General features: G+C 39.5%; 1 protein-coding gene across 1 annotated transcript; it reads left to right on the forward strand.

Annotated features, from left to right (window-relative positions):
• The first annotated feature begins 481 nt into the window (after window positions 1-481).
• On the forward strand, window positions 482-12,038 carry LOC140229713 (DDB1- and CUL4-associated factor 8-like). The gene is made up of 9 exons (XM_072309954.1): window positions 482-487; window positions 1,574-1,714; window positions 2,874-2,968; window positions 4,842-4,949; window positions 6,499-6,632; window positions 7,382-7,489; window positions 8,206-8,456; window positions 9,636-9,752; window positions 10,835-12,038. The coding sequence occupies exons 1-9, from the start codon at window positions 482-484 to the stop codon at window positions 10,922-10,924; spliced, it is 1,050 nt and encodes a 349-aa protein (XP_072166055.1). The 3' UTR covers window positions 10,925-12,038.
• The last annotated feature ends 2,822 nt before the right edge of the window (window positions 12,039-14,860 follow it).

Genomic DNA, 14,860 nt, shown 5'->3' on the forward strand with positions numbered 1-14,860 from the left:
ACAATTTGAACAACCATGAGTGAGAATTGTGATTCATAACATAAAGCTGACAGTCTGCAGAACTAAAAAGATACTAGAGTCAGGAAGTTGATGTTCAGTAACTATATTAATTAGGAATAGCAAAAAACAAAACAAAACAAAACAAAACAGACAAACTGCTGAAAACTGGTCATCCAATAGTGGCGAGCCCCAATGGAGTAAAATGGAGTCAAAAGGGGCCTGAGCTTTCGATCCCAGCAGAATCTTCATCAGAGGCAAAATGACAAACAGGCAGGGAAAGCAATCACATTAGTATTTAAGGACTTCACACAACAAGAACAGTCAGGGACAGGCTAGGTACACAGAACAAAGAAAACAAAAGGATAGGGTAGGAGGTCATGAGCAAGGAGCCCAACATGTACAACATGTAAAAGGGAGGGGGATTAGAGCAGGAGGCGGACAGACAAAAGGCAGAGGAGGGTCAGTAATGATACTGAGGACCATGGGGGCAAGTACATGTATTGAAGGAAAAGGATGAATAGGGAGGCAACATCAAACAAGATAGGAACAACAGAGGGATGAAGAAAGGAAAAGGGTAGAATAGCAACAGCAAGGGGAAGGGGGGGGGGGGGCTGAGCGAATGGCGAGCCCTAATGAGGTGTAGGCCTACCAAGAGGAGACAACAAAATTAAAGTGAGAGTCAACCAACAAATGCAAGTAATCAAAACATATCAAAGTATATATTACAAAAAGCTCAGACCCCTTTTGACTCCATTCTATTAGGATTCTATGGAAACAGATCTCACATAGAAGTTTTTTGCTTGAAAGGGAGAATGAGGAACATCCTGGAGTGCAATGTGTATCAATCAGATAAACACTAATCCTCTTGGCTCATTCAGGACATAGATGTAGTTTTAATGTGTTAAAGGGACTGTACAGTTCTCGTTGAGGTGAGGATTTAGCTTTTAACGTTTTGCAAGATATTCAGAAACCACTCTATGAGATGTCAAAGAGTATGCAATTCTAAGGGGTATTAAAAGTTTATTTGATGAAAATTGGTTTTGAAATGGCCGAGATATCCAAAAACAAGGTGAAACAAAGAGATCCTAATAAAAGGCGTGACCTGTCACCTTTTATTATTATCACTTTTTTTAATGTCTCAGCCATTTGAAAACCAATTTTCATCAAGTAAACGTTGAATCCTTCTTAAAATTACATGCTCTTTCATATTTTATAAGAGGTTTTTCATTATCTCACTTAGGAATTTTATAAACCTGAATCCCCACCTCAATCAGAACTGTACAGTCCCTTTAATCCCGATGAGGTTTAGTGGGGTTCTGACAATTCTTATATGGATTAGAAAGAGAGGTACAGTGTGCTGATTTGAAGAGAAAACAGTGAAATATGTGTGTCTCTACTAGCCTGTAACAGGAAACTTCAAAATCTATTGTCATAATGATCATGTTTATACACCACCATGACGTAAAAATCACTGTACCTTTTCACACTGTATGAAGTAGTTTAAATAATAGTCATGTCTTTGTGATAAACTATAAAATGCATAATAATGTAAACTCTCTCTTTGGCCTTACAGGCAAAGTTCATGCCATGTAGCGGTGATGCAACACTGGTCAGCTGTGCCCGGGATGGTCAAGTTCGGGTGGCCGAGCTGTCGTCCACTGGGGTCTGCAAGGAGACAAAGAAGATCATCCAGCACAAAGGGGCAGCACACAAAGTATAGTACATGTAGAACTTTGTAAAGCATGAGGGGCCACTTACATGACAATAGCATGTAGTGGATGGGATTTCCCACTTTAAAGGGATTGTACAGTACTGGTTGAGGTGGGGATTCATGTTTTGAACATTCCTAAGTGAGATAATGAAAAGCCTCTTATGAAATATGAAAGAGCATGTAATTTTAAGAAGGATTCAACGTTTATTTGATGAAAATTGGTTTTCAAATGGCTGAGATATCCCAAAAAGTGCTAATAATAAAAGGCGACATGCCACAACTTAGAACTGCATGCATCAAACCTTGAAATGCAATGTGTACTGTATCACTCCAGGCCCCAGTTTGAATGTTTTGCTCTTTCTGCCTTAAAGCTCTTGTTCAGACTCTCTTATAATTGATTTTTCAACAGATTTTATAATTTACATGCATCTAGCTGAAATGTTTGTGAAGTTAAAGGGTGTGGACAGTTCTGGTCGAGGTGAGGATTTAGCTTTTAATGTTTTGCGAGATATTGAGAAACCACTCTATGAGAAGTCAAAGAGCATGCACTTCTATTAAGGGGTATCAAAAGGTTATTTTGATGAAATTTGGTTTTGAAATGGCTGAGATATCCAAAAACAAGGTGAAACAAAGAGATCCTAATAAAGTTGTCGCATGTCGCCTTTTATTAGTAGCACTTTTTTGGATATCTAAGCCATTTGAAAACCAATTTTCATCAAATAAATGTTGAATCCTTCTTAAAATTACATATGTCATGCTCTTTCATTATTCATAAGAGGCTTTTCATTATCTCACTTAGGAATGTTCAAAACATGAATCCCCATCTCAACCAGTACTGTACTGTCCCTTTAAACCTTGTACCGGTACTGCATTTTTATATCCATAACTTTCATGAGATAGGCCCATATAAGAGATATCAATAGAAAAGTAGCATATGAATGATATATGAATAATACGATACAGATAAAAACAACATATGACATTTGATCATTTTGCCTCTGATGAAGATTCTGCAAGGATCGAAAGCTCAGGCACCTTTTGACTCCATTTTACTCAATTTGCACGCCACTATTGGATGAGCAGGTTTCAGCTGTTCTTTTTGCCACAAAATTCTAAATAATGATGTGATGAAAATATGAATGATATAATTGTGTTTCTGCAGCTTGGATTGGAGCCTGATAGTCCCGTTGTGTTTATGTCTTGTGGAGAGGATGCAGCTGTGTACAATATTGACCTGAGAGAACCCAAGCCAAGCAAGTAAGTTATTGATCTTCCATCTTCTCAAACTCTTAAAACTTGAAAGAAAAGAACAAAAATGCTTGCAGATTAAAGTATGTTAAAGAATTCCAATAGCATATACTTCTACAAAATAAATTCGTTTGCAGGTTCTGATTACCATTGGGAGCAGTGATTTAAAAAAATGTTAAAGCTACATGTATCACTTTTGATGCGTATGTGTAGGTCAGTTGTATCACAAAACATCCTACATATATTAGAATTTTGCAATAAAACCTAAAATATAAGGAGATACAATTTTGCATTATTTTTCTCAATAAACTGTCCTGTAGATGATTTAGTCTGGAAGCATTGTTATAATAATCATTGTTAACAATTTGTAATATTAACTCTTAACGTGCCATGGTCGCCGAACGGCGACCTTAGTCCTGATGTGCCATGGTCGCCGATCGGCGACTAAGAAGAGCGAGAAAAACATTGGTCATTTAAGTTGTTGTGGTACCATAATATGTTACACCAAGAAACTGCCACTGATATGTGCTGGTAGCTGATTAGCATAGCCATCGTTTCCACTAATATGAGTATACTAACATAGGAAAATTTTGAGTAAATACATGTTTTTTCAGCTAGATGTATTTTTTTCGCGTCAGGAAAATCCTCTGCGAGCTGTGTATACCGGTAGATCAAAATTCTCATTGATAAACCACACGTGTGTATGCTACTGAATATGCGTGTGTTGTCTATGCATTTCCACTCGCATTGTTCTGCTTGGGTGCTCTCCTGGAGGAGCTGCTTTCATTTTGTCCCTGAAAGAGGGTCAAGCTTTCGTTCGTCGGTCAAGTCTTTCATCCTTTTGTCTTGGTGAACTTCACTAATCGTCCTCACTCTGGCATATACAAAGGAAAAGCATGCTTTTGTTCTTGTCTATGCACATGTACAGTGGACGGAAAGTAGACCTGTAAACAAAACCCTGCCAATTTCAGTAGAGTGCGCCCGCCCGCAGTCGGCATAGACAAAAGAAAGATTAGTAGGTGCTTCCTTCTCAAGTGGACAAAAGACACTATTCTAGGACCCGGGATTTACTTTAGTTTCAAATACAAGATCTGGGACTAAAGGACTCAGATTTGGGAATGAATTACCGAGGCAGAAAAAGAAATTGAAAAGAGAAATTGAACTGCCAATATCTTTGGAATCATACAACTCTAGAAGACAAATTTGTTATCATTTGAAAGAGGAAATGTAGCTCTTAAACTTTCTCACAGAGTCAAGGGAGCATTCTATTGAAGAAAAATCACGACTGACTCTTTCTTTACATACTACACAAAAATTCATATTAATTTTTTAATGATATCGATTATATCTGCAATATTTCAGGTTCAGATAGATATTACAGCAAACTGACTACATGACACAAAAGACCAATTATTTCTTGATATTTGTTGTGTAGAAATCAATTCGAAACAGTCCAAAGTTTCAAAGATATGACAGTTTTAAATTACATTGTCAATCCAGTTCGCAAACTTTGTGGCGTTGGGTGAAAATGTCTGGCACGTGAGGGGTTTTGGGTCTGGCACATTAAGAGTTAACAATACTTGACATTGTTTATGCTAATTAAGATTTTTACAATACAAAAAATACATAGATGATCTATGTTGTTTTTATCCCTAACTCACATTTTAGAACTATTTTGAAGCACTAATTCTATATTCTTATTTCACCTGCAAATGGTAAATTATGCCTTTAACTGCCCATATTGATCATCTTTGGATCATGTTCAATGCTATCTATGCACCTGTGTCTCATCTAATACTCCATCTATGTGTACGCATTATTCTGTCCTTCCTTGAATCCGATGCACCTGTCTGCAACCCACCAACCCTCTTGCACATTCCAGGCTGATGCTGGTGAAGGAAGACGACAAGAAGGTTGCCTTATACACCATCTTTGTCAATCCATCCAATGTCAACGAGTTCATCGTTGGAGGGAGGGACCACTTTGTCAGGTAAGTGAAATCGTAGTAAGAGACCTACAGGTAGAAGATTGAGGGCACTGTTACATAGGCCCTAATGAAGGAAAGAGAGAAGGGCTTTGGTGCGGATCTGATGCTGCCCATGTGATGGTTCCTTATCTTTGTACTGCCTTGTCTTTAGTATCTAAAGCAATCTTGTCTGTTCTCCTGTTCCCTTTGTTTTCTCTATTTGAAAGTTAGTTGACTCATAGGCCCGAATTCTCGAAGGTGATACAATTGAAATCATGGCTTAAACCATGGACAATTTGTATGGAGAGCTACAGCGTAAGTGTCGCATGGCCTACTTCATTACGAAATTGTCATTTTTTCGATGACGAAATGATTGTTTCGTGGACCAAATTTTGTCATTTTGTTACGAAATAATTTTGTCGACAATATGACTGATTTTGTAACGAAATAGGCCATATGTGACACTTGGTGCTCCATACAAATTGTCCATGGTTTAAACCATGGTTTCAGTTATACCACCTTCGTGAATTCAGGCCTTTATTAGCTCACCTGAGCCAAAGGCTCAAGTGAGCTATTGCGATCGCTCTCCGTCCGGCGTCCGTCATGCGTCGTGCGTCGTGCGTTGTGCGTCGTGTGTAAACTTTTTACATTTTCATCTTCTTCTTGAGAACCCCAAGACCGATTTTCATCAAACTTGGCAGGTAGCATCCCTAGGGGGTTAGGAACTCAATTTGTTAAAATGGGCACCATGCCCCACCCAGGGGGCCCCCAGGGGGGCCCAAACCCCCCAAAATTAAGGAATCTGTAAAAATCTTCTTCTCTAGAACCAGAAGTGATAGAGCTAAGTTAATACTATGAGTTAGTACATTGATGACTGTAGTTTCAAGTTTGTTCATGGCAAAATCAGGGGTGCCCCCCTTGGGACCCAGGGGAGGGGGTGGGGAGGGGTTCTAATGGGGCCTAAATTGTACATTGTCATCTTCTTCTTGAGAACCCCATGACCCATTTTCACCAAACTTGGCAGGTAGCATCCCTAGGGGGTTAGGAACTCAATGCCCCACCCAGGGGGCCCCCAGGGGGCCCAAATACCCCAAATTAAGGAATCTTAAAAAATTTGGGCCCATATTGTACAGTTTCATCTTCTACTTGAGAAAGCCTGGTCAAATTTTGGTAGAGCTGTGAATAATTTAGATTAGTGACTGCGTGAAAGGTGAACTTGCGATACTCAGGTGAGCGCTAGACCCGCGGGTCTCTTGTGTTCCTAAACTATTAGCTTGGAATAGCTTGCCAACCGTTCATCTGCATTCAGTAGTCCATCCAAAGCATGACCTTGTTGTAAAGTTAGCAAGTTCACTCAATGTGCCTCTAATACTCCCGTAGTCAAACAGGAAGGCCATTATGACAAATTTGGGATTACAAGGATTAGGTATTTCTATTCACCAACAGTTAGACATGTGTACCCATAGGTGAAATAGACACTCCCACTTTGTGCCAGTGGTCAAACAAACTTCAGTCAGAGTTGAGTGAGCAATTACATCTGTTTCGATGATGACATTGTCTTCACTTCTCTCAGAGTCTACGACAAACGGAAGATCACGGATGGTTCAGAGAGTGACGTGGTGAAGAAATTTTGTCCGCATCACCTTGTCGACAATGAGCGACTGAAGGCCAATGTGACATGCTGTGTCTACTCATACAATGGCCAGGGTAAGATCACTGGTTGTCCATGCATTCAATTCCCCCCCCCCCCCCCCACCACACACGCACACACTCACACACGTTATTGTTTCCATAGAATACTTGGCCTCCTTGGTAAGCCCTCCTAAGTACAGTGCTTTAATCCCCATTTAATATGTGTTGGGCTCCTTGCCCATGACCTCTAACCCTTTCCCTTTGTTGTCTTTGTTCTGTGTCCCTAGCCCTCCAACGACTGTTCTTGTTGTGTGTAGTCCTTTAATGTATGTGATTGCTCTCCCTGCCTGTTCTTCATTTTGCTCTGACAAAAATTCTGCTAGGATCTAAAGCTGAGTCTCCTCATGACTTCAGTTATATTAATTCTGATTCTCTTCAAATGTTTCTTGATAGTTTACAAATTACAGTTCTCGCTTCTTAGTACTTTGTAGAGCAAAAGAGAGTGGGATTAAGACTGAAGATTTCCTTCCTGATAGATAATACAAAGTGGCAAGCTGGTAGCATGTAACTGAAAAAAAAAAAAAAAAATCAATCCTGAAACTTGCTGACATTTTCTTAAATTTGCATTTAGTTCTTTCAACTTCATGTTCTGGCTTGATGGTATAAATATTAGAATACAAAATATAAAGATGTATAATACTATAGTAGAGCATATGTTTTGATTATGACATATTGGAAAGTCCAATCATTCAGGTTGTTATAGTATTATCTTAAAGAGTCTGTTCTTGTATTGCACGAATTCTACTTTTTCCTTCACCACCCAGAAATCCTTGCCAGCTACAACGATGAAGACATCTACCTGTTTGACAGTTCCCATAGCGACGGAGCCGACTTCATCCACTCCTACAAGGGACACCGCAATAATGCTACAGGTGGGTGTGATACTGTCAAAGCCATTGTTTTTGCAGGGGTTTAATTTTTGCAAATTTCGCTTATCACTGTTTGGTATCAAATACAACAATATGCAAAAATACTGCGAAGAGACAGGCATTATTGCTCTTGTCAATATTCTTTTATCTAATTGCCAAAACAAAATCTAGCAAAAATGTCTGTGACCTCATTAGTGAAACTATCTGTCCGCCAACATAACAGCTTTTCCAGGCGTTGTATGCTCATGCATGTTACAACTAACCTTTATTGTAAAAAACTGTATCCAATTCCTTTCGCAAGTGATCTCCAGAGTGTTGTGTAAAATGCGCATTTCCTGTTCACCAAAAAGTGTAGCAGAACACAGTGAAAATATGGGAAAGGAAGGCAGCAAAGGTATGTGTATTTACAAAAGGGTAGCTGTAAATTACATGAGAAATTAGACATACATTCTGTAAGTTGCTTGTGTATTTAATCAAGATACCCTTTTAATTGTTCTATTTTTCACTTATTTGTTATTATCTATTAATCTATTTTTATACATTTATAAACCAGTTCCTGATCTGTTTGCTCATTTATGCTTATAGATATTTCTTGATCTACCTATTCATTTATTACTTTGTCAGTATATATTTGTGCATATAGTTATGTATTGTCAGTATCTTTTAGCACAGTCATGTATCTTCCATCATGTTCTGTGTGTGTGTGTTTGCGTGTGTAGTCAAGGGTGTGAACTTCTATGGTCCGAAGAGTGAGTTCATCGTATCCGGCAGCGACTGTGGCAACATCTTCCTTTGGGAGAAGGAGAGTGAGAAGGTGCTGCAGTACATGCAGGGTGATGTAGGGGGCGTGGTCAACTGCCTGGAGCCACACCCCTCCGTGGCTTGCCTGGCAACCAGTGGGCTGGACCATGAGGTGAAGGTGTGGCTACCCACAGCCAAGCAGCCAACGGAACTTGATGGTCTCAAGAAGGTTAGTGAGACACATACCTTTTTCTCTTTTATTTGACACACATGGCACAATACCGTTGTTGATACAACTATATCTTTTCACTTTTCCAGTAATCTGGGGTAATCCACAACGCGATAGTATGCAAATGACGCACAGGTCTGAGTGCGTCAGTCGGAATTGTGTGGATAAGGTGACTATGGAATGCTTATTAAAGGCTAAATTCCATAGTTACCGCATGCACACTATGTTCCGACTGACGCATGAAGAGACGTGTGGCATCTGTGTTATAGAAAGGGTAATTTTCTTGCCAAAAACCCATTTTTGTATCTTGTTACCCGATGACAAATTTACTGGATGCATTTCCTTTTGGCTTGCCATAGACAAGAGCCCGAAAATCATGCATCAGTTTTTACTGGATGCATGATTCTTCTTCAAAACCATGCATCTAATATTTACTGGATGCATGATTTTTTAGCCTATAAAGTGTCTTGTACTTTTAATAGTGCGCAAATGCTTACTTAGTGAGTGAACCTTTGTTAAAAATGCGCATACTCCTGCTAAAAGTGCGCGATAACATGTTTACCACAGTGACTCAGCTTGCGACCAGTACAAAATCAACACTTGGCTCTCGACCAATGAGATCGCAGGATTCTTGCTACCCATTCTATAATATGTGATTCAGTCATTTGTGTCTCACAGCTGATAAGTAGACTAATTCAGTGGGTTCTCAACCTCCTTTCTGCAAGGAAAAATGGGAGTAATTTTTCCTGTATTGAGTTGTGACTTTCAAATGTGGAACCACAGACAAAATAAACAAAAACAAAACAAAAATATGTACACTTTGTTCCGGCGGGCTGCCTGTTTAGGGTTAAATAGGAAATCCTGGTTTGGATTTGCACCAGATGTATTAATCCATGGGTGAATATTTTAACTCTTGATGCCCCTCTTAATTAACCCAAATTGAGCAATGTGTTCTTGGTAAAATGCTGGGGTAATAATAATGCCAGGGTCCTACAGAAGAGGAGTGTTGCTACTGAGCCTATTCTGTGTAATTAAAAGTATATTATGAGAAGAAAAAAATGTTGCAGACGCAACATGTTTCTGTGTTGGGCGAGCTTGAGCACTGCCTTGGGCAACTTCAGAACATCCAAACTGAAATGTGATTCTCCTATTGACACTTATCAATACTGCCCTCTACAGGTGATGATGACGAATCGCAGGGAGAGAGAGGAGGAGAGACTGCGAGGACCGGAATTTGAGGACAACGCCATGCTGAGGTTCCTTATGGCTCACCTGAGGCACAGGGCCAGACGTCAGGTACTGTGCATTCACGATCCTCTTTGTTTTCATTTAGATTTAACAAAATTGGCAACACGAATGATCCTTCACTTCTATATTATGAGGTGGAAAAATGTGCAATGTTTATTAGTAATGGGATCTTTGTGTGATACGGTATTCACAAAAAGTTATCACTGTGTGGTGTCTTCCACTAATTCTGTAGATCATGGAAGGAATGATTCGTTGTGATAGGCCCATCAAAATTTTCAGTAAAATTTTCAATTTCGAAATTTTCGGTCATTTTGATGGTAGAAATTCTGTTATACGTATTGTGAAATTCTCAGATTCTGATTTTGCGTAATTTTTTATTTTTTTTTATTTTTTTGTAATAGAGTGAAAACACTTTTATAGAGTCTTGTCATGTCATTTTGTTCTTACAATTGCCTTTTCCCATAGGCACGCGTGTTGAAAAACATTATGCCGGCATCTCCATACGATGGTTCGGGGATGACCACAAACACAGTGCATACGGTTAACAAAACTGTTGTATATTGGACACATTGATTCTGTATGTAATAGTGATATTTGATGCATCATGCATTACCCCGGGGTACCGTAGTACCCAGGATTACCGCGTTGTGTAGCGCCACCTCACGTCCACTCGAGGACAGCCAGAGAAAAATGCATGCACTGTGTGTGCGTGTACATAGTAATTTCTATGCCACTGCATGTTGTACTACGCGTGCATGGCACGCTGTGCTACGACTAGCGTGTGCTTCAGTGCAATGCAGTGCAGTGGCTAGCGCGCGCTAGCTCCAGCACCAAAATAATGTCCTCTTTTTGGCACCCAGGGTACAACCTTTTTGAAAAAATAAATAATTTAACAAAATGGCTTATTTTTATTTGGTACCCCGGGATACCATTTATGTCATCATTTGACGGTTTGGTGATCGCAGGTACTAAAACAAACAGCAAGCAAAGGAAACAGAACACAGAGTAAAGATCTATGTCCTACAATGTGTCGTTTAATGAAGAAGGTATGTCTCATATTGTATTCCACATGGTGTTACCACAAACCTCTCTTCCTCAGATCTAAGTTTTGATCTGTTTTTCTCGTACAGGCAAGAGAGGCTGGCGAACTGGACAGTGACAGCGACACAGACTCTACGGACTCTGAGGATCTTCCCACCGCCCAGTGTGCCACGTCGTAGTGACCGCTGTCTGCTCCACCGCTTCACGCTTTCTCTTGTTTGGCGAGTTTTTCGACTTGCATGCCACTGCACGCCTCACCTGTGACAACGGGTCCATTGCGGTGTCCGTTACAAAGCATGACTGAGTTAGATATTGACATCATCTTATATATTTTGCTGTCATCTATAAAAATCTGGCACCCTGCAAATCTGTTCATCCGATGCTGTATGTCCATTATTTTTTAAAGTAATAGGAGAATAAAGGCTACATGTATGGTGGCAGAGCATTTGTCAATAGAACTGTGAAAAGCATCTGAGTAAATATTGCCTTGCAAAATGTTGGTCTGTATTGCTTTGAAATTTGCAGATATGAGGCTTGCCGGCAGATGGGTCAGCATCCAAAGTAACTCCCTCATTACTATTGACATCTTTTAATACATGATATCAGTGGCATTTTGTGATCATGGATTTGAAAGGGTTACAGTACTTTGAAGCTAGCGGCTAGCAGGTAGTCTTGGTCACAGACCACCCAGCTATGGAATCTCCAATGGTCATGAGGCTCCTATGCAGTCCCATCAGCCATTGTGCTGTGGAGAAATGTGTAAAAGTCTTTGAAGCTTGGCTAACATTATGTTGGACCTGGAAGGCAACCAGGCTAGCTGCATAGGTGAAATGGCTCAAATGACAAGATGGAATGTGCAACAAGGTCAACAGTGCTGAAATGATATCATTGAGCCAATGTATGTGTAAGACAAAAATTTTGCAGTCATTCAAAGGAGATTGGCCTTACATGATTATGAGAAATATGGTTTATTTCTCCTGCATACAATCATTTTGATTGTGTGTGTAACAAGGGAGTCTGATCATCGTAAAAAGTTTCCTTTTTGACAAATTATTTCGATTTGTTGACACCACCTCACATTACTGTAAAGTGTACATCGCAAGGTAGCGCTGTCTATATTCAAAATGTTTGTCTTTTTTATGTATAATATGCTTGCTTGAGGTTAGCCTCGTGGTATTTCATTTCCAGTCAGTACAAGTTACGCAGCAGTTAGCCTGATCCGCGCTCTAATTTGTCGAAAAAGTCTGTAAGGGCGAGACGTTGTTGTAGCTTGAATCAGGATTTTTTTTTTCACTTTTTAATCATGTGAGGACATAGAATCAATAGGGAGTAGAAGCCCTATGTGATTCCTTTTCTTTGTCTGAGTATTCTTTGTGTTTTGCTCAGTCTGGAAATGACAGTGTTGTTGGGTTTGGGTCCATTAGAACCCAAGAATTTGCCCTTCCCTGCATCTGAGTTGGTGTCTTAAGTTCACTTGTACAAAACTGATACAAGCACTGCATGGTTGAAATGCATGACTCTTTAATTTGGTCAAGATTTGACATGATAAGGGATTGTTGAACTCATAATCGAATTTGTCCTTTTGCTGATGTGAAAACCTAAATGCATGCCAAATGACAGGAAGGAAAGCTGCTCAGCAGTATTGTTAAGTTGTAAAGCTCAAAGATTCACAAAACGTTTGTTTTAGACAAAAAATGAAACAAAACCGAACGAAAGGTTAACAATCTTGTTGCAGCCTACAGTATAGTTTCCTTTTTGTTTTGTGCAAACTTCATTTTTATTTGGTGTCCATATAGCAGAAATATAGAATCAATGACATACCCTTTGTTGTGTCACATTTGCTTGTTGTTATTTTTGTTAGGTCCTTTTAGACTTCTCAGAAATCTTTTGTATAAAAAATGCAAGGCACAAACAATAGTACCTATTGCAAGACAAGATCATGCATCTCTGTCATAAACAAACACACAAAAAACATTTATATACTGGGGATTGATTTATCAGATCTCAGTTGTAACTTTTCATCTTGCCGTTAACAGATATCAACTGATGCCTTGGTTATAACTTTTAAGACCTCTCTATGGAATTTGTTCCGGATTTGCAACTGATTGACAAATTGCCCTACATCGACGTAAATAAGCACTGAATTGATCAGTGTTTTAGTAGTAGCCATGATAAAAAATCATGGGCGTACATACTCGAGCAGGATTCGAACCTACGACCTCCTGATCACCGGACAGGCGTCATCTCCACTAGACCACCGAGCTTTCGCCCGAAAGCAAGTGTTGGTTCTAAAAATCATGAATTTCAATAACAAAGCAGTACCCGCTGCATGCCAGAAGGATTAGAACCAACACTTGCTTTCGGGCGAAAGCTCGGTGGTCTAGTGGAGATGACGCCTGTCCGGTGATCAGGAGGTCGTAGGTTCGAATCCTGCTCGAGTATGTACGCCCATGATTTTTTATCATGGCTACTACTAAAACACTGATCAATTCAGTGCTTATTTACGTCGATGTAGGGCAATTTGTCAATCAGTTGCAATGAAAACATCTCGACGGTAGAAAATCATGAATTTGAATTGTTCCGGATTGTTCCACATTAAAACTTCAGAAACTTAAAAAAATTATTTCAATACAAATGGCAAATATTGAGGGACTCATGTGATATAATGATAACATTAAAATGTACTGGTTAGTTTAAAACCTTTGAGAAATTAAAAAATTAAGAAACAAAATCACACCGCTGTAAACATCAAAGTGTGGATTTCAGTTAACATTGTAAGGCACCACTCTGAATTAATCATATCTTTGGTAAAAAATGATATTCTTCTGGGTTTTTTTTTTTATGATGGCATTGACGGCTTGTCTTTCAAGCTTAAGGATTGAGGTTATGGCATAAGATGCTGATAGGGTGAAGATAATTATGGTTATACATGTGCTTGTGTGGGGCAGAGACAAAATGCTTACTGTAATGTGTAGTACAATGTAGGGCCTAAGTGTACTGGACTCGCCCATACTGGGAATTTTAGGTTAAGGAGAGTTTGCAACTCAAGCGCTCCTTAAACTGTTAAGTAGAAAGAGTTAGTCCGTGTTCACGGATGTCTGCATGCATCTAGTGCCTCGCATCCATACAACAAACATTCAAGTGTAACCCTCCAGTAACTAGACTGTCCATGGCTCCCCCTCTCCTGAAACTCACTGAGCAGCCAGTGACTGCACGTCATGCGTATGTGTGTGTTTTCGTTTGTGTGTGTTGCTTTGCCTGCTTTGTGTCATTCCTGTGTCCCCTTTCTATAGAAATTAGTCTGCAATTAAAGCGTGAAACTTGCTGCCTTCTTTTGGGACTAGACGTCAACATTGCCAAAGAGATTTAGGGCGCTGAGGGTCTAAGATCTATGGCACTGATGGTATGCATGTTCAAGGTATCAAACAAATATGCATTTTTGGTTTTGTCTTATAAAAGTGGCAATATTAATGCAGCAGGGAAATGAAAGGTTTGGGAAATATACGACAAGTTTTGTGCTAATTTTGAAAAGTTGTTTTTGTCAGGGGGTCATCTTACTCAGCACTGTAACAGGACCTGAAATTCTTTCTTACCCTCCCCCCCCCCCCCCTTTTGATGACACTGATATTAACTTCTGGGCAATCCTTCCATCTCGTACAGAAAAGATGATAAAAAAATCCTAACGAGATATTTCATACTAAGGAATCATGTTCTCTTATCTCTGTATTTTATTGGTTAACTTTTGATAAAGTAAGTGTCCATAGACATATGGATTGATAGATATTGGGCGGACTCTGCATTATAACTTGTCCCTGTCATTGCATTTTTGACATACGATGTCAAGAAAATTGAGACCGAGTTTCCATTCACATAGCAATGAGGAGTATTGCCAGTTTATGGTACAGTAATATGACATGGTATTCAGGGTACCAGTGTCAAATGCTGTGTAAAATGACTTTCAGATATTAAAGTCACATTTTGATTTTTTCTAAGGTTCTTATGTGGTTCCATGACATTTGCTCCTGTGACAATTGCTCCCATGAAATACTGTAAAACATGATGTTTCACGGCTTGAAATTTTCGCAAGTTGCCTTGAGAATTCATTGCGTATAGTG

Source organism: Diadema setosum, chromosome 6 (assembly GCF_964275005.1).
Source record: "Diadema setosum chromosome 6, eeDiaSeto1, whole genome shotgun sequence".
In the NCBI taxonomy this organism is placed as follows: domain Eukaryota; kingdom Metazoa; phylum Echinodermata; class Echinoidea; order Diadematoida; family Diadematidae; genus Diadema; species Diadema setosum.